The 17,821-nt window shown below is 29.0% G+C and overlaps 2 protein-coding genes across 5 annotated transcripts; one reads left to right on the top strand and one right to left on the bottom strand.

Moving 5' to 3' along the window:
- Positions 1–2,416: 2,416 nt before the first annotated feature.
- On the bottom strand, positions 2,417–4,353 carry LOC112685940 (CREB/ATF bZIP transcription factor-like). Of its 3 annotated transcripts, XM_025558003.1 has the most exons (3): positions 3,395–4,350; positions 2,785–2,900; positions 2,417–2,603 (listed from the first exon to the last, which is right to left on the bottom strand). In XM_025558003.1, exons 1-2 carry the CDS (start codon positions 4,049–4,051, stop codon positions 2,844–2,846), a joined length of 714 nt encoding a protein of 237 aa, XP_025413788.1. In that variant the 5' UTR covers positions 4,052–4,350; the 3' UTR covers positions 2,417–2,603; positions 2,785–2,843. The 3 variants fall into 3 exon arrangements, with proteins under 3 accessions (XP_025413788.1, XP_025413790.1, XP_025413789.1); XM_025558005.1 differs by lacking the exons at positions 2,417–2,603; positions 2,785–2,900 and having other exon boundaries at positions 3,238–4,002; positions 4,082–4,168; XM_025558004.1 differs by lacking the exons at positions 2,417–2,603; positions 2,785–2,900 and having other exon boundaries at positions 3,239–3,492; positions 3,601–4,353.
- Positions 4,354–4,617: 264 nt separating this feature from the next.
- LOC112685939 (uncharacterized protein C19orf47 homolog) lies at positions 4,618–10,309 on the top strand. Of its 2 annotated transcripts, XM_025558001.1 has the most exons (8): positions 4,618–4,899; positions 6,613–6,809; positions 6,876–6,972; positions 7,039–7,373; positions 7,434–7,596; positions 8,029–8,115; positions 9,005–9,057; positions 10,139–10,309. In XM_025558001.1, exons 1-8 carry the CDS (start codon positions 4,881–4,883, stop codon positions 10,202–10,204), a joined length of 1,017 nt encoding a protein of 338 aa, XP_025413786.1. In that variant the 5' UTR covers positions 4,618–4,880; the 3' UTR covers positions 10,205–10,309. The 2 variants fall into 2 exon arrangements, with proteins under 2 accessions (XP_025413786.1, XP_025413787.1); XM_025558002.1 differs by lacking the exon at positions 4,618–4,899 and having other exon boundaries at positions 6,686–6,809; positions 6,876–6,976; positions 7,042–7,373.
- Positions 10,310–17,821: the final 7,512 nt, after the last annotated feature.

Genomic DNA, 17,821 nt, shown 5'->3' with positions numbered 1-17,821 from the left:
GATAAAAAAAATTAATTTAGTTTATTCATTTACTGTATATTTTATGCGATGTGTTTGCCAATTTACAATTGATGAAACATTTCCTCCATTTCTTTTCAATTTAGGTAACCTTGATTTTTTATTTCCCATTTTACCAAAATTATTATCAGTAAAAAAAGTCATACTTTATATAAACTATCTAAAAACGAAAACGCGTCTTAATATTTTACATTAGGGAAACAACTTTAGTAATGACGTTTTGTTTCATTCTCAAACGAACAAATTATTCAGAATATTTTATTTTATATTTCTTTATTTTTAATTCATACCAAATTATCAATATACAAATATATATATATAAGATATTTATAACTGTACAGTAACAGTACCTTGAATAGGCTATTAGTATTTCTAAGTAAACCATCGCAGACGGTGACATACGATATTTGAGATGGAATAGTGGTGGAAGAACATTTTCGCACGCGGCACGTGCCGTACAAGTCACCTCCGCACCGTCGCGCGCGTGAACAATTCAGAAAGTGTGTTTGACTAAAAACTATGTACTTTTTGGTCATCCTATCGATCAACCTAAATATGCAAAAATATTTCTGAAATCTGTTTGAATTCGTAACTATGTTTACTTGAGATCGGTTAGTCCACATTTTAAGAATTCTGAATAATTAACTTTTCAAAATATTCAAATTAAATTATAGTTTTTAAGGCCGGGGGTGAAATTGGGAAAAGTGGACTGACCGATCTCAAGTAGACACAATAACGAATTCAAATCAGTTTTCAGAAATATTTTCGTTTTATTAGGTCGATCGGTAGGATGGTCAAAAGATGAGTATGTTTTGACTAAAATAACTGCACGTCACCGATCCCCTTAATGTAAAACTTGGTTGTCTTAAAATAATACTTTATTTCTTTTACCAGTGGTCGTTTCTCTACCAATAAATGGCTATCATAAATGACAAATTAGATCAACCATTTTACTATTTGTCTATAAATAAATTTTCAACTACCAACTAGTTATTTGAAAATATATAGACGAATATCAAAATATTCTTCGAGATTGCCTACACTACACCCAAACACATGGAAGTTTGCATTGGTGTAAATTATTCTAGGGGGCAATTGCCCCCTAGAATAAATTAGGAGGGGCAGAGCCCCTTCTGACATTTAACATACCTTGTTTTAAATTAAGTACAAAACAGCTAGTTATAGCTATTACTATAACATTTTTTTTTTTTTTTATTCTTAATTTTAAACTTTCGCTTATCCAACATAATGTTAGAAAATTAATTATTTTATATAATAATATGTAGGTAGTAAAGTAGCGTTTAGCTTCAGACAGCCTTTTCGTTCGATATGAAATTATATCTTTGCCCCTCCCCCTAATAAATTTCCAAGTTATGCCTATGGATGTTTGTAATAAGTATGTTTTGTTTATTGTTATTACTAACTAAATATAAGTTAGAAAATGTTAGAATACGTCATTATACTATCTACAATATTCTGGTAGTGTAAATATTACTGCTGAAATATTAAAATATTATATTCGCATACAACTGAATCAAGATCAACAACTATTCTCAATTAATTATAGACTGACAATGACGATTGAAGATAAACTTAAGAAGTTAAAAAACCCAAATGACACTTGAAAAACAACAAAAAAATAGTTATAAATACATAAATATAAGTATAATTTATCAACGTGACTGGTAAAAAATTCTTTTTGGTATTCAATTTCTATCAGTAATAAATTGAATCCTAAAGAGTGAGTATCTCTATATATTTCATTTTAAAAAATTGATGTATATCCAATTTTATCTATTCAAATGTATTCGTGAATTCATTTTAATTAATACCCACATCAAAACTCAATACTTACAAATCTAATTGGCAGTTAAAATTAATACATAACAAAGGAAATAATGCAATAACATTAACAATTATTTACTTTTAAAATTTTTAAAAGTCTACAATTTTATTTTATAATTTTTTACAATTTAAAAATAACATTTTACTTACATAAATTGTAAACAATAAGATAATCAACAAGCCCTATAGTATTTTGATACAAAATTAAATGTAATACAAGATTATAATTTTAAAAATAAAACAAAAAATATTGATGCTTAAATGTGTATTTGTACATAATATACCGTAAGTCTTAAATAATAGTTACTATAAATAATATAAATTTCCAAGGACAATGGAAAAAAAAACATTAAAAATATTTATCTTGTTCACTGAAACACTTATGTTACTGAAAGTGATTTGCACCAAATGTTAATGGTATGAAATTATTAGAAATATTTCTACATAATGGTAATATAAATATTAAGTTTTCATTATAATACTAAATTGGAATTAATATGTAACATTTAAAATGTATTATAAATGTATAAATAAAATTTAAAGAATAAGCAATTATGGAAACAAACAAAAATCACTTATGTTATAACATTGTATAGTTCCACTGTCCTTAATAAGAAAATTGGTCACACTAATTGCTTCAAGTATTTATATAATTTAAAATATTTGTATAAAACTCAACTTACCTCATGTCTAATTTGAATAATTGGCATGTAATATTTGTACATGCAAGATCACGGCTTCTAAAAAATCAACATAAATTAGTAGCAATTGTGAAGTGATTACGATTAGATAGTAGCATAAATGAACGTATAATTCCAACTCAAAAGAGATCAAAATTTAAAAGTTTAACCGAGAAAGTTTTTTTTTTTTTTTTTTAATTTAAGAAATAATTAATTCATAATTTATGTTTAGTGTACCAACCTTTTATTTTCAATTAATAAAATCATTTACGCCACAGATATGTAAGCACATAACTTTTTCTATGGTAACATCGTGCGTATTGACACATGTTTAGATGGGACCATATCTTGAAAAAGCTGAAATTGTTCAAAATAACCATTATCTAATAATGAGAATATAATCATTTGGTTCTATACATTTTGGGAGACCACTGTTCCAAGGTATTAAAATTATTTTATATTTTATCAAATTATAATATAATTTAAACAGCAGTTTCCCAAAACTATATGTACAACATTAAACTATAAGCAAAAAAGCATGACCAATTTTCTGTATTCAAATAGTTTATCTTATTCTTATAAACTAAATAAAATGCTGAATTAGTAACATCACTAATTAACATTTGATTGGTAAAATAATTCTACTGAACAAAAATAATTATTATTACTTTCATAATATGTAGACATTTTCAATTAAAAAAATTAAAATAGAAATATTTTCACATTATTTTACATAATATATAAAAAAATCAAATTAGTGGTGCAAATGGATCATCATAAAATCTGGCAGAGCACTCATCACAAAACTCAACAGATACTCTTCTATTAGAAACGTGTAAGCATACACCTACCTCAGTGGTCGACGGGTTGATACCATTGTACCATGCCCTGTCTTCATCGTCTTGAAGAGGTTCTTCTATAGGATGACAGTTGTTGTCTACTCTATCCTCTAACAAATCAAAAGAACCATCAAACAGACTAGAGCTCGTGGTTATAGGAAAGTAGTCAATACTCGTCTCAGAGTTTAACTCGTTTAAAGTCTTGTCGACATTACTACCTTGTGGTACGATGTTCCTCCAACGTATGTTGCGTAACAGACTGCCAATCTGATGGCTGTTGGCAATCATGCCACGTAAGTAGGCCACCTGTCGACGACTGCTTGCCCACTTCTTTTCGCGTTCCCTCAACTCCCTCTTGGTGGCCCTCATCTCGCGCTTCAACCTAGACATCTTCTGTTCCAGGTCCTTAACGTACTGCTTCTGTTTTATGCGGTTCATACGCGCTGCCACAGCGTTCTTACTGTTGCTGGTCGGCATGCGACGGGGTCGGCTGCTGGTGCCACGACGCTTCTGATCGGAATCCGAATCGTCAGAAAATTCGTACTTGGGCGACGGCGATCCGCCGCTGGACGAACCGGAAGACCGGGACATGGACATCAGGGGTAGGACGTGCAACGGCTCTTCACAAACGGACAACGATACGTGTTTGACAGAGCAGTGTGATGTCATTCGTTATACGTATTACAATGAATTACTTACTGTAGAGGGTGTAGAGCGACGAACGATGTCCCAACACCGGGTTGGAAAGGCACTCGGAAACGTTCGAAAAAAACGAGGTATACAGTACGAACCAGGAAAGACGCTTAGATTCGCCGAGAACAATCGAAAATCACTGGGACAAAATATAATGTAAAGCGTACAGCCATCCGTTAAATCGGTTCGGAGTCTATACATCGATACACGAAGTGGAGAAGATTCGGCGCGGAACGACGGGATTCCTCGCTATTGTTCAGGTCGGAAAACGTTTTCGGTCGTAGGTTAGACGAGCACGGCGAAATCGATAGGTGTTACCGTGAGACGGGATTTTTTTTTTCGCGGTCGACTGATCGCTTCACCGTCGTACGCAAACGCCGTTCGGACTTGCGACGACGTTGCCGAAGTGTTTCGATCTCCTCGCCCGGACACCTGCGTCGGTGGCACTGGGAACGACCAACGTTGTCGACACTGATTGCGTGTGGCCGCCGTTGCTCGACAAAACGTAAACAGACGTGAGTACCCCTATCAAAATGTGAGCTGATATTGAAAATTGAAATCCGAACATTCGCCGTCGTCTCGATCCCATCAAGTTCTGTTACAAGGGATCCCGTCCCTCACCACTCTCGTGACCGATTCGAATCTATTTTTATTTCAGTTTTACTTTTTTGCATCGTTTTCACTAGTTATCGATTACGTACGAACACGTACCTTCGTCCGACGGCGCCCGAGTGTGTTCGGTTTTACCGATTTCCATTTCCATTTGTCTCCAAACAAGCCAGTCACCCCGGAACCTGTGCAGACCATGGCCACTTTCAGCAAAGGTGAGAATTCTCTCTCGGCAGAGAAACGTGTTTGAACGAATACGTGTGCACTCTGTCTTGTAGGTACCGTTTCCACACGATTCCCGGACATATGTTCCCTTCGTATTGGACGTTCGGTTAAACAATACTCACCGATTGTTATTAATTTAAAAAAAAAAATAATGGAAACATTATGGCGAACAAAATTGGAAACGCGTGCAATTTTGTGATTACACCGATAATTTCTCGAGGCATTGTATTGCCTTCCCTGCTAAGAATAAATTATGTATTTTGAGAAAAAAAAATAATTAAAACGAGATTATATTTTTTTACGTTTAATGTAATAGTTGTACGTGTTTTGCGTCATAAAAAAATGGCATTAATCTGGTTATTTATCCAAGAAAAAAATATTACTACTTTTCAAATTAAAAATGATTGGTGCTTGTCATAAAAAAAAGTCACTAGTTGTAATTTGCTAAAAAAGATTGCTCTATGTTTTTATTTCAAATCAGACATTTTTACTTATCACTAAAGAGCGAATTTAATTGATATTGCAACTTTTTATTGATACCCAGTAAATCAAATCTGATCAAATATATATCAGAATCAGATTAATTACTTCTTATTTAATCTTCCTATTTAATTTAATAATGCAATTTTTGTATACTTCACGTGATAAAATATACAAATTATTATTTCCAAAGTGATTTTACATAAAAAATATAACTACGTCGTAAATTTTTTACAAATAGTTAAATGTAATTAAGGATTTTTAAAATTATATTTATCTGAGTTATCCTCAAAACTCACAAGTTTAGAAGAATCAAATAGTCAATTACTTACAAGTTTAAACATATTTAGTATAAATATTCCCAGTCCCAATGAAAAAAATAATTAAAGATAAATTAAAATATGTCTTAGAAAAAAATTAAGGGTATAAAACTATTAAAATTTACTCTGAGATTATAACAGAAAATCAAAATGTTTATTTAGATACATCACCCAATTTTTTAAACCATTTTAAATATGCATCGATAACAAGTGTCGATGTTAAACGTACTTTTTCATTATATAAAAATATTTTAAGTAACAGATGATACAATTTTCAAGAACACAATTTAGTGATGTATATAATTATAAATTTTAATTCAGAAAAATGATATATTTTGTAAATATTATATTGATGTCCTTATTATTATTTAAATAAGTAATTAATGATTATATATTTGATATGATTTTACTATGTTATTTTAATATATTTCATTGCAATTTTAGCATCTTTTTAGTGCAATTTTAACATATTTTTAAAGCAATTATATCCGGTCTTTACTTATCACTTATAATCTAAATTTACAGCATTGTTATGTAGAAAACTGGTTGTTTATACCTAATAATTTAAATCATAATAAATGTAAACTTTTCATTGAGTTAAAATACATTTTTCACTTAATATTTTTTTATTACTTATTATTTGTTAGGTATCTGGATTTATATTATTTTCCTCTTCAACATTTCTTTAAAAAGCTATGTAAATAATATTTAATAAAATTATTTGTTATTTAAATTACTATAGTTTAAAATATGTATTTGGTTAATGTTGATTAAGACCCATTATTGATTGAAATGTTTTTAAACTTAACAGTCATGATACACTCATCTAAACCAAAATGAGTAAATTATAGTGTAACAATTACTCAACTCCATTTACTATATCCATTTCACTTTATTTTTCAGATTGGTGGATTAAGTTTTTCTCGGATGCTGGCATACCTTCATTTGCATCATCTAAGTATGCCACAATATTTTATGAGAATCGAATTCAATCTAATATGTTAATGGACTTGGACAAAGATATTCTAAAAGAAATGGGCATTACAGTAATTGGTGATATAATAGGAATACTGAAACATGCTAAAGATGTTTATAGAGAAGTAATTATTAATTTAATCTATAAATTTATTATAAAGTATTGAAAAATAAATGTAGGTTATTTTTAGGGATTTTATGACAATTATCAAACTAATGGTGGTGAAAATTCAACCACCAAAAAAAATGTCAATGAAACTCCTGAACCTACACCTCAAAAAAAAAAAAATTGGTATGTAACTAAATAAATATAAATTTAATTCAAATTTTATTATTTATTTTTTATTTATTTTTTTGTAACTAGTAAAATAAAAAAATTAGTACCCAAAAAAGTTAAAGTTTCTAGTGAAAGCGAAGAAGATGAAGAAACAATAGTAAGACAAGTGAAAAGAAAGACTGCTACTCAACCATCTCAAAATGCAATAAAAATTATCACTAAGAAGGTAATTTCAAAGCCTAAAATCCCACTAAAAGTCAAACCTGTTGTTGTGGAAAGTGATGATGATTCTCCACCGCCATCTGAGATGCGAACTAAGAGTTCAGTTTTTGACCGTTTGGGTGTTGGTGATGTTAGCAGTACTACTCCAAATGTTGATAGTAATAATTCATCAACTACAGAATCGAGAAAAGTAATTGGAGATACATATATTTATTTTCAAATTGAGTAACTATTTTATTATTTTAATTAGTCTTCTGTATTTAAACGCCTTGGAATAAAACAGCCTAGTGAATCTACTAGTAAAATATCATTAAAACGAACTATTAAAGGAAGAAGTGATTCATATTATGGACCTAATATTCCATCCGAAGAAACTAGTGCTTTCACAAAGAGAGTAAAACTAGAAGAAACAAGTATGTATTTTTAATAAAATTAACATTTTTATATAGGGAAACTCGCATTTCTATTGAATTTAAACAATTGGAACTTAATTAATATCTAATAATAACAAATGATAATAATTAATAATATAATAAAGTAATTAAGTAATTTAGTCTAATTGAGTTTTTATTTCATACAGTTCTGTATCAGATATTTTGATAATTTTTTTTCTCTAATTCTTCAAATCATATTTTATTCGAATTTCCACTTTTCTGTAATACTTAAGATTCATTTAAACCAATATTTTTCTTTTATGTCAGTCATTTTGAATTTAAATGATTTTTATTTTATATAGCAATTTAATTTTACTTAAATTTTTGTACATGTTATAATTTATATTTATTGTTTATAGATCATATTTATATTTTAATGATTAATAAATGTCTACTGTATCTACTTTTTAGATTTGCACTCTTCAAAATCCGTGTTTGAACGTATTGGTGCATCTTGTGATCGTGAAAAGATTGGTCCTGGTCTTGTTTCCAAAAGTGGTAAGTTAAAATTATGTTATTTTTTTGTCTTTCTATATATCTACTATAAATTAAGAACAATTAATACCTTAACTACACTCGTTCATATTTTCCTATTTGATTTCATCTATTTTTTATCAATATTCACATTTATGAAGGTTCTTAATTATATTTATCCAAGGTATTCTTAGCTGGCTTCTTAGCATTTTTTTTTTTTTTTTTTTTTTTTTATAATATCCCTATTGTAGATGTTACCATGACTTGATAATCTACCATCTTCTCAGTCAATAAGTTCTAACATAAAGCTTATTGTACATTTTCTACACCCTTTGATTGTCCATTTAAGCATAACTTTCCAATTTTAGACAGTATATCATTCTTATCACTTTCCTTTCAAATATTAAAAAAAAAAAAGAACTCCATTTCCATTTGTAATCTACCAAATTTCTTAGTATGCCCATAAAAAACTTTAGTATAGGATTTTCTTTAAATTTCAAAATATAATTTAGATTTAAATAGCTTTCTCAAGGTATAAAAATAATCTATATTGGCTAAATTTATTTTTATTTCATTATGGCATATTATTACTTGGGTTCTGATTTTTATGCGCTTAATATTATTATAATTTGTATTTATGCACTAAAAAATGCACAAAAATAAAAATAGTGTAATTTGATTCAGTAAATTATGAATCAAATTTGTATCCAGGTCTGAATTAAGTTGGATCAATAGAAAAAAATACGCAATTTCATAATCATACAAATCCAAGTTTTTACAATAATTATTAATTTTTCTAATTATAACTTGTATTTTAAAATGTTGAACTGTAGTTTTATTGATTAAGAAAAAAGTATTACTTTTAGTAAAAAAGATAAGCTAAATATTCTTTAATAAGTAATTTTTTTTTCAGCTCTTATAAGAAATGCTAGCTCAGGTGGAAGACCAATTTATGTTAATCCAAAGGTAATTAGATAATTTTTGTTGTACTAGACTCTCATTGTTTCATTAACTAAGAATTAAAAAAATTTAACATTCTGGAAAGTTTGTTAAAAAAAAAAAAAAAAAACATTAAATTAATAGTTTTTGACATAATGATGGTCTATTAAAAATGTTTAATTCTTCAAGTGAAATATTATTTTAGTCTTTAATACTGGCTGTATCATAATTGTACATTATACATTTTATAATTCTAATAAACAAAAAAATGTAATTTTTGAATGATCCTGTGTTGTTAATACTAAATTTAAAATTTTATTTTTCCAATTCAGAAGTAAAAGGTAGCATAAATTAAAATTATTAGTAAGGATAAAAAGAAAAATTGAGATATTTTATGAAAGAGTTAGGGTTAATCTTTAGTAATATAATTTAAGTCAAAGATTTATTGATATAAAGGAATCATTTAACATAATGGATAATTTAATGAGTTGTACCAAATAGAAATTGTTGTCTTAGGTTAGAGCAGTGGTTTCCAACCGGTATGCCGCGGCACACTGGTGTGCTGCAAGTGCCCCTTAAATATGCCGCGATTAATCTATAAATTGTTTTATAAGTATGTATTTACCAATTTATTATTGATATTCGAGATGAAAACTGATCGAACTAATCGTAGATACATATACTCGTAATATTATTTATTGTAATTATACCCATCGCGGTCAATCGATTGTATTAATATATTTTACAATAAATAATCCTCTAATAGAGTAGACTGTAAATAATATACATACATACATACATACAAATTTATATATATATATAATATGGTTCACATAATATATGGATTGGTGTTCCGCAAACATTTTGTTGGAGATGAAGTGTGCCACATTGTTAAAAAGGTTGAAAACCACTGGGTTAGAGTAAGATACAATAAGGACTCAAGATAAATTTATGGTATGAACCAAAAAGAATAAAACCTTAAAACCAACAAAATAAATAAATTAATTCATTATTGTGTAATTTGTATTTTATGTAAATGATGAAATTGAAGGATTATTTCATTATATTTTTAAATTAAATTATAATTTTACTTTAATTTTTTTTTCAGGTTTTGAATGTTAAAAAGTTGAGCCTGTTAAATCATTCACATTTTAGAAGTTCTGATTTAGAATAATAACAAATAATGTTATAAACTACCAATTTATTCTCCACTTGAATATAGTAATTATATTTTCATATTAATAATCATTAACATATTAAAAAAAAAAAAAACAAATATGGCTTTATTATTTGTGTTATTATAAATCTAATAATAATTTAAGAATTTATAAATTTAAATTTATAATTGTTTCCAGTTGGTTAACACCATTAAAATTTATTTTTCAAACCAGCTTTTCAGTGACCCACTACCTTAAAATGTAAAAACTATTAAACAATATAAATTTGTATTTAACACATAAAAATGATTTGGTTATTCTTTTTATTTATATTTGAATCATATAATTGATGTGTTACTATAATAAAATAGCTTTGTTAATTACTTTGTAAAATTATTCGAAAAGCTTGAATATATATATATATATATATTTCATGTTATTTTAAGTTTAGTTGATAAATAAATATTTTATTTAATATCTTTTGATTGCGCTAATATAAAGTATGAACATTTTTTAATACTTTTACTACAATTAATTTAGTTTTGTACAATTTACTATTGGATTTTGAAACTAAAAATTAATTAAATTAAATACAGTTACTCATTTTATCTGTGCATTGTTGTATATATTTTATTCGTGTATAACTCATTATTTACAAATTAACAATATTTTAGTTTTAGAGTACCTAAAAGATTATCAAAATCTAAAAGATTATCAAAATCATTAAAATACTTTTTTTTAAAGTTTAAGTTATTATTTTTGAGTTGAAAATTAATTCAAATTGATTATATATTTTGTTTTAAATTGTCGCAATGATGAAAGTTACTTTACACTATAAATATTTATTATGTACTTTATTATCACCATCCTACTATTTGGGTACATATTGAGTCAATCCGGCACCATGAGATTTCAAATATGGTATACATGTATATGCATAGATGTCCCAAAAGGGAAGCAAATGGGACAAATGCTCTAAGGCCAGTGCCATGTTAACCTATGTAGCCGCCCCAGGGGAAATTAAAATATGCTGCCCTTAAAAAAATTACAGTTCAAAATTATACAACCCCACGCTATTAATTACAGTCAGCAATGTATTAACGGGTAGTATAGAAGTGTACTATGCAAGAGCAATACATTTACTAATTATTAATATCTGTATTATGTATCTTTAAAATTACACATTATTACTTGTTTTTAAATTGGATAGTTATTTGACCTCTGTATAAATTTAAAAAAATTACCAAGTAACAAAATATAATCAGTTAGAACAAGTTCTTAATTCTTATTACTTTGTAACATGCGGCTTTTTCATGGTATTTATGAATGAAATAATATGTTTTATAGTTATACAGTCATACAAGAAAAATTATAATTTTATATTTTTTATGTCCGGACTCCCGATTGAAATGTCTACATATTCAATGGTTTAATAGTAAATATTATATAGCAGAGGTGGCGAACCTGTGGCACGCGCAAAAAATTTAAATTGTACAAAAAAAAATTGTACTATTTATAAAATGATGGTAGTAAAAAATTCAAATAAACAAATTATATATGTTTTAAAAATAATAATATTTCTTATGCTTTCATATTATCAATCGCCCGGGTCACCCATAGCTTGCGCCGGCCCTGCATTTACAACCATAACCGAGGTATTTATCCATTGGCGGTGACAGGGACGGGCCGGATAAGGCCATGGCCCTACCATTGACCTGACCTTAGACATAATAATATAGTAATTTTTCATAAGCAGAAAATATTAAATAATGGTATTTATCTTTTGTTAAAATATCATTTTTGGTAGCCCTACCTTATAATTGTTGGCCTCCCGTTGGCCCTACCTAGCAAAAAAATCCTGGTGTCGCCACTGGCTAAAAGCCCCTAATCCAAATAATAATCGGTACTTTTCTATTATTCTTACTACCGCGAGTACTCAATTCTGTTATCTCGACTATTATAGTACTATCCAGATCCGTATTTTAATACATAATACACGTCATGAATTGCCATTTATATTATAATGTATATTATAGCGTTTTCCATCTATGTATTTCATTAATTACACTACACTTGTGTAGTGATATCACACCCCACGGGTGTACCTAACTAATTTGATAACATGTTCAATTTACACTGGTCAGTCGAATGCTGTTAAAAATACCATTTCAAATTTGGTTTATTCTAAATAGATATTGTTTTTAATTATGATTCTTTCATGGTTTAATGTTATACGTATCATTTAAAACCTTAATGTTAGTTGCAGTTCGTGCCTTACAGACATTAGTATCAATAGGTTTACGGGGGGCAGAAGTGCAGACATTTTTCCAAAGCTCTTAATTCAAAACATTTAACATCAACATAGATAGAGTATATTGTTAATAAAAAAATGAAAAAACTGAGAAACTGCACGTATGAACTGGATGACTGGTTACGTCTGAAGTGTTGGTGCTGACAGGGGCGGATCCAGATTAGGGAAACTGTGAGTCAAGCCATTTCAAGAGGTCATTTATTAGGGATGAAACTGAATTAGAAATGAATACCTTGAAAAAAAAACAATATGCTCATAAAAGTGTATAAGTATATTTATATTACATTTTAAAATAAGTGATACCACCGATAATGACTTATTTACGATTAATAAATATAATCTAATTTTATCAGCACAACAAACGTACGGAATAAAATATGATTTACTTAACTTTCAACTAAAACGATGTAATTTAAAATATTATAAATTATTAATTGAAATTTTCAAGTAACTCCGATGGGCCAAGAGGCCAATTCTATCAACAAATATTAACTGTGGGTCAGCTAACCCCCTGACCCCCCCCCCCTAGATCCGCCCCTGGGTGCTGAACCGGAGCCCTTATATCCACTTATATCATGTTATTATATTATTACATTATTATTATTATGTTTTTTTTCGTTGATCTATAATTTATATGTATATTTGCTCGTGGCTTTCTTCTCATTACTACGATTTGATTGCTTCACAATTCGGTTATGGTCGCTTTTAAGTTTTATTATGAATATAAAGTAACCAACAAATACGTATAAATAAATATTTTGATACATGGAATATTACAGTACTTCTTTAGTCGATAAAAGTTTAAGTATAACGTCTGGTTTAGTGCTGCAACTACCACCTGATGGGCCTTAAAATATTTATGTCGAGGGCCTCGGATTTTATTGTAAATTTCATAAAAATTGAAAAATTAAATATAAACATGTAATAATTTTGATTTTTAGTAAACATTTTTTTTTTTGTATTACATTATAAAGAATTTTCACTACATAAAATATAACATCAAAAACAATTATAATTGCTTATCAGCAGTGACGTGGCGATGTGGGTAATCGAGATGCAGCCACCTCTCAGTTTTTTCGGAAAATGAGTGGATATCGACAAAATATTCTTGCCTCTGAAAATTGTTGAGTTCGCCACGCCACTGGGTAGAACACAATTTGGAGAACGTAAAGTGGATAACAGATAAAATTTAAAAACGGAAATAATATTATGTAAAAGTGTATTGTATACGTGCGCGGGAACAATATATTAAATTAAATATGGGGTCAAAGTGGTTATAGATAATTTAGGATTGGCGTTACGAGTGACGTTAATGGACTTATAATTGTTTTGTGTTCATCGAGTAATTCAGTAACTATTTAAATGTGCGACAATGTAACTGTTTGGGTATGATATCGGCGTAAGTTCGTCCGTGGGTGTGAGGTTGCGTGGAGAAAATTCCAATAGGAGAAATCTGCAGGATCCGCTTTGCCGTAAATAGTTTGTGAGCAGCGGAGTGGATTTTCTTGAAAACTGGGCATCCTTTATGAGAAGCATTTTGGAACTCAGAACATTGGGCGAATCCAACTGGGGATAGTGCGTTCCACAGATGGGTGATCTTTGCTGCACTTAAATTTAAAATAAAATAAACGCAACAGGACTCGCAGTAATTTCGTCCGTGTCCACAAGATCGACAACTACGACACTGAGGTGATTACCATGGTTCACTTTAAATATTTTCTCAGTTGAGATGGTTGTGTGCAATGTGTTAGAAATATCGAAGATCTCGTTGTTGTTTGTATCTGCGCGAAGACTCACTGAATATGTTGACAAAGGCATTTTATTCTTTGTGAACTTTGTTATGGTTACTCACTCGTGTACTCGTATTTCGCAATGATAATGACGTTTAAATAAAACGCTTGTGCCGTCTTGTGAGTTCATTCGAGGTAGAATACATCGGTTGCAAATAGGCGAGAATAGAACCGGAGACGCTACGGGTGGGCCACCGTCCACTTTTTCAACGCGACTCCGATGAGCGAATATTCGTCTGCCGTGGACGTCCCATCTCTGTTGTACAACATGTGAACGAGAATAGTTTTTTACTATTTTATTTAAATGCGTTTTGAAAATAGACGATTTAAGTTGCAATATTAAAGTGTAGTGGGTTCTAGACATTTCACCGTCTCGGAAACAATAAAATAATATATTATTATAATAGTCAATAATATTTAATTATAAAAACAATATGTATTTATTCAATACAATTATTGTATTCCAATAGACGTTATGCTAATCATTTTCACAGAGTTTCATCTAAAATCATTTTTTTAATGTATTTTGAGTTGCGTTCAAATGTGAAAAAGCGTCACGATAATGTGGTTAAGATTTTTTTTTTTTTTTAAATACATTTATATACAATTAAAAAGGGAAACATTCGACTTTTTGATTTCAAAATAGTTTTACAAATATATGTACAAGTACAGAAATTTAAAACTTTATACGATACGAAATGTACTTCCACATCAGTCCCCGAAGAGAATTATATTAATTTGTGCTTAAAACTGGTAACTTTAGTTGTACCTATGTGTTTAATATATTAAAAACTAATAATTATCGTTTACCACTTCTTCATACGAACAATTTATTTTATAATTGGATTTTTTTATTTAAACTTTGTGGGTACAATTAGTTTCGACAATTACTATTAAAAATACAATTACAAATTACAAAATACAATTACAGTTTACAGTTACAATTACCATAGAAACAGTACAGTATAAGATTGATTAAAAAGCCTGAATGGTTAAAGAAAGATATTAAATTTATTATGATGTTTTTTTGTTGGTTTGAAAGTATACTTATAAGGTCGAAAGTGATGTTGGAGGTATTCCAAATAGGTAATAGGGGGTCACGTTAAACATTTTATTTGACACGTTTAATTCGAAAATGTTGCCGTTACAAACTAAAATAACCGAATATAGTTTTTACCAATAGAGTGCACTACGTGTAAATAGAAAAAACAAATCTACTAAATTTAATTTAGGGATGCCTAAGAATATTATAAATCTTAATAAAAGAAATGCATAGTTTTTTTTTAATATTTTATTACTCGTTCACTTTGCGGTCTATTGTATTTTTATGTGAAAATATGAGTATGGCAACATAAATAAATATCATTTCAAAAGATACCACGAGCATTTATTGTTTTATATCTTTTACAGGGTTCGGTTGTAATGTGGTTTTTTTCTAAGACATGCTGATAGTACTAAGGTAAAATGTTTTCTTCGGGATTAATCCACACAAATAAATGTGCCGATCAACCGTTACGTATACGTATCAATGTTTTATCATGGCCGTATTACGAATGATCAACTGCTAGAAACGTCCGTTTTTGTTGTCGCAAATCACATCTGTTGGCGATCGCATATAATGCGTATTCGACGTGGAGGCGAAACCAAGGGTTTTCCGATAGGAACCGGCCCACGGGACTGACTAAGGATGTTTGGTACGGTAACACCGATGTTTCTGTTTCGTTTTCGTTGTTGCACAAAAATAAAATCCTAGTACGGATGCAATAAACGCTGAGTGCGTTGCGCTGTAACTGCAATTTTGAAACGGTCTTATCCGTCAATAAAAAAAAAAAAATCAATCGATCAAAATCTAAATCGCTATGGCTTGTATATCCCAGTATACCACGTACCCCTGTTCACCGCGGGACCACCCGCCTAAATAACACTGGTGTGAAATACGTACTCGAGCGTACACCGCACAGTGGTCCTAAACATCAATTTAAACGGCAAAAACCCGATGTTTTAAATGTAAATCTTTTTGTATTTTTTTTATTTTTATGATGTATTAATAGACATCCTATGGAACTTTAATACGGATTTTGAAGTTCCTGTATATAAATCAACGGGACTTACATCGTTTTACGTTTTTTATGGTGAAGTCGCTATTTCATCGAAATATTTACTTTTTTCATGTATTTTTTTCTCGATTTAATATTTGTTTTTTAAATATTTTAATACGATTAATTTAAATTTCAAGCTCTTTAAAATAAGTGACAAATATAGTTCTGCACATTTTAATTTTAATTATTTTTTCATACACTTGAAAGAAATTCTTTTAATTTTTTTCTTATTGCTTTTTAACTTCGATCGACTGCTGTTAAAAATGATTCAACATTATCATATATTCGATGTACATAACATGTTAAGAACGTTCTTATTTATTGAAAAAACATAAATTTTGTTTACATCTGTGCACACAATTAGAGCATAGAAATTATTTGCTTACAAAAAAATAACTTGGAAATCAATAACAATAGTAATTATTGCTATATTGAAAAATAATTTAATATGTACCCACGGTTAAGATGCCTGATAGCAGCGCAATAATTATAATCTGATGTCATACATATGTAGCATACTTGTCGTACGTTATACTATAATTTATAGTTTTAAGTTGAGATAGGCAGGCAGGCGATAAGTACACGTATACCATTTAGTCTGAACAGAATTTTGTAAAAATCTTTGACACATCGACTTGGCCTCATTACATGGTAGAACGATAGACATTTTATATGGTTCTGAATAATATTTTCTTTAATTTATTTGGCTTTAAATTTTATAATTTATCATTAATAACTATGGATAACCCACTGGAAGGTAAGTTTTATTTAATGTTCAATCATTTTATTAGAACAAATTAATCTTCAAACTGAGTAGTATATCTTGAATTTTTTTTTCTTATCATTAATATTTTTACCAAAATAATGTATATTTTTAGATAGCAGTACGTAAATGGAGACATGCAGTTATATTATAAATAGTGAAATATTTGAATTTATACACGTATACTTACAACGAATTATGTGTAATCAAAATAAGACTCTATCAATTGTTTTATTTTATTTAAATCAGTAGTGGTTTACTTGTCTACAAATGTATCGATCCAATAAATTGTTGACTTTACATTAATCAATTTGATGAACTCAGAATCAAGTCTATGTTAATATTGCTTATGTAAAAAAAAAAACATTTGATATAGTATTTATATGTAAGGGGCGGCAAAACTTATGTTTGCTTAGGTGTGTGTACACATCTGAGCCGGACCTGTCACGCGTTTCCTTGAGTTACGTCAAACTTCCAATATTACGTTAAACAGTACGGCCGATTAATCAAGTGCCTTGTTGTATTTCAACCCCACGCACCTCTAGAAATATTAACTTACAATGACAATTTGTTTGTAATAGATGTCCAATTGGTAAAAAAAAAATAACTGAAATAGAATCGTTTGACCTAAAAACAGCAGAACTTTTTATATTACAACTCATTATGGTTTG

This window comes from Sipha flava, unplaced genomic scaffold (genome assembly GCF_003268045.1).
Source record: "Sipha flava isolate LNK unplaced genomic scaffold, YSA_version1 299_pilon_pilon, whole genome shotgun sequence".
Classification (NCBI taxonomy): domain Eukaryota; kingdom Metazoa; phylum Arthropoda; class Insecta; order Hemiptera; family Aphididae; genus Sipha; species Sipha flava.
This window is presented reverse-complemented; position numbering and strand designations above follow the sequence as displayed.

Coding starts and splice junctions, on each gene's coding strand:
- LOC112685940 (XM_025558003.1), bottom strand. CDS start 4,051: ATGACATCACACTGCTCTGTCAAACACGTATCGTTGTCCGTTTGTGAA. Junction 2,901..3,394: donor TCAACCCGTCGACCACTGAG/GTAGGTGTATGC, acceptor GAACAATTTCAG/CTTTTTCAAGATATGGTCCC.
- LOC112685939 (XM_025558001.1), top strand. Junction 6,810..6,875: donor CTAAAGATGTTTATAGAGAA/GTAATTATTAAT, acceptor GGTTATTTTTAG/GGATTTTATGACAATTATCA. Junction 7,597..8,028: donor AGTAAAACTAGAAGAAACAA/GTATGTATTTTT, acceptor TCTACTTTTTAG/ATTTGCACTCTTCAAAATCC.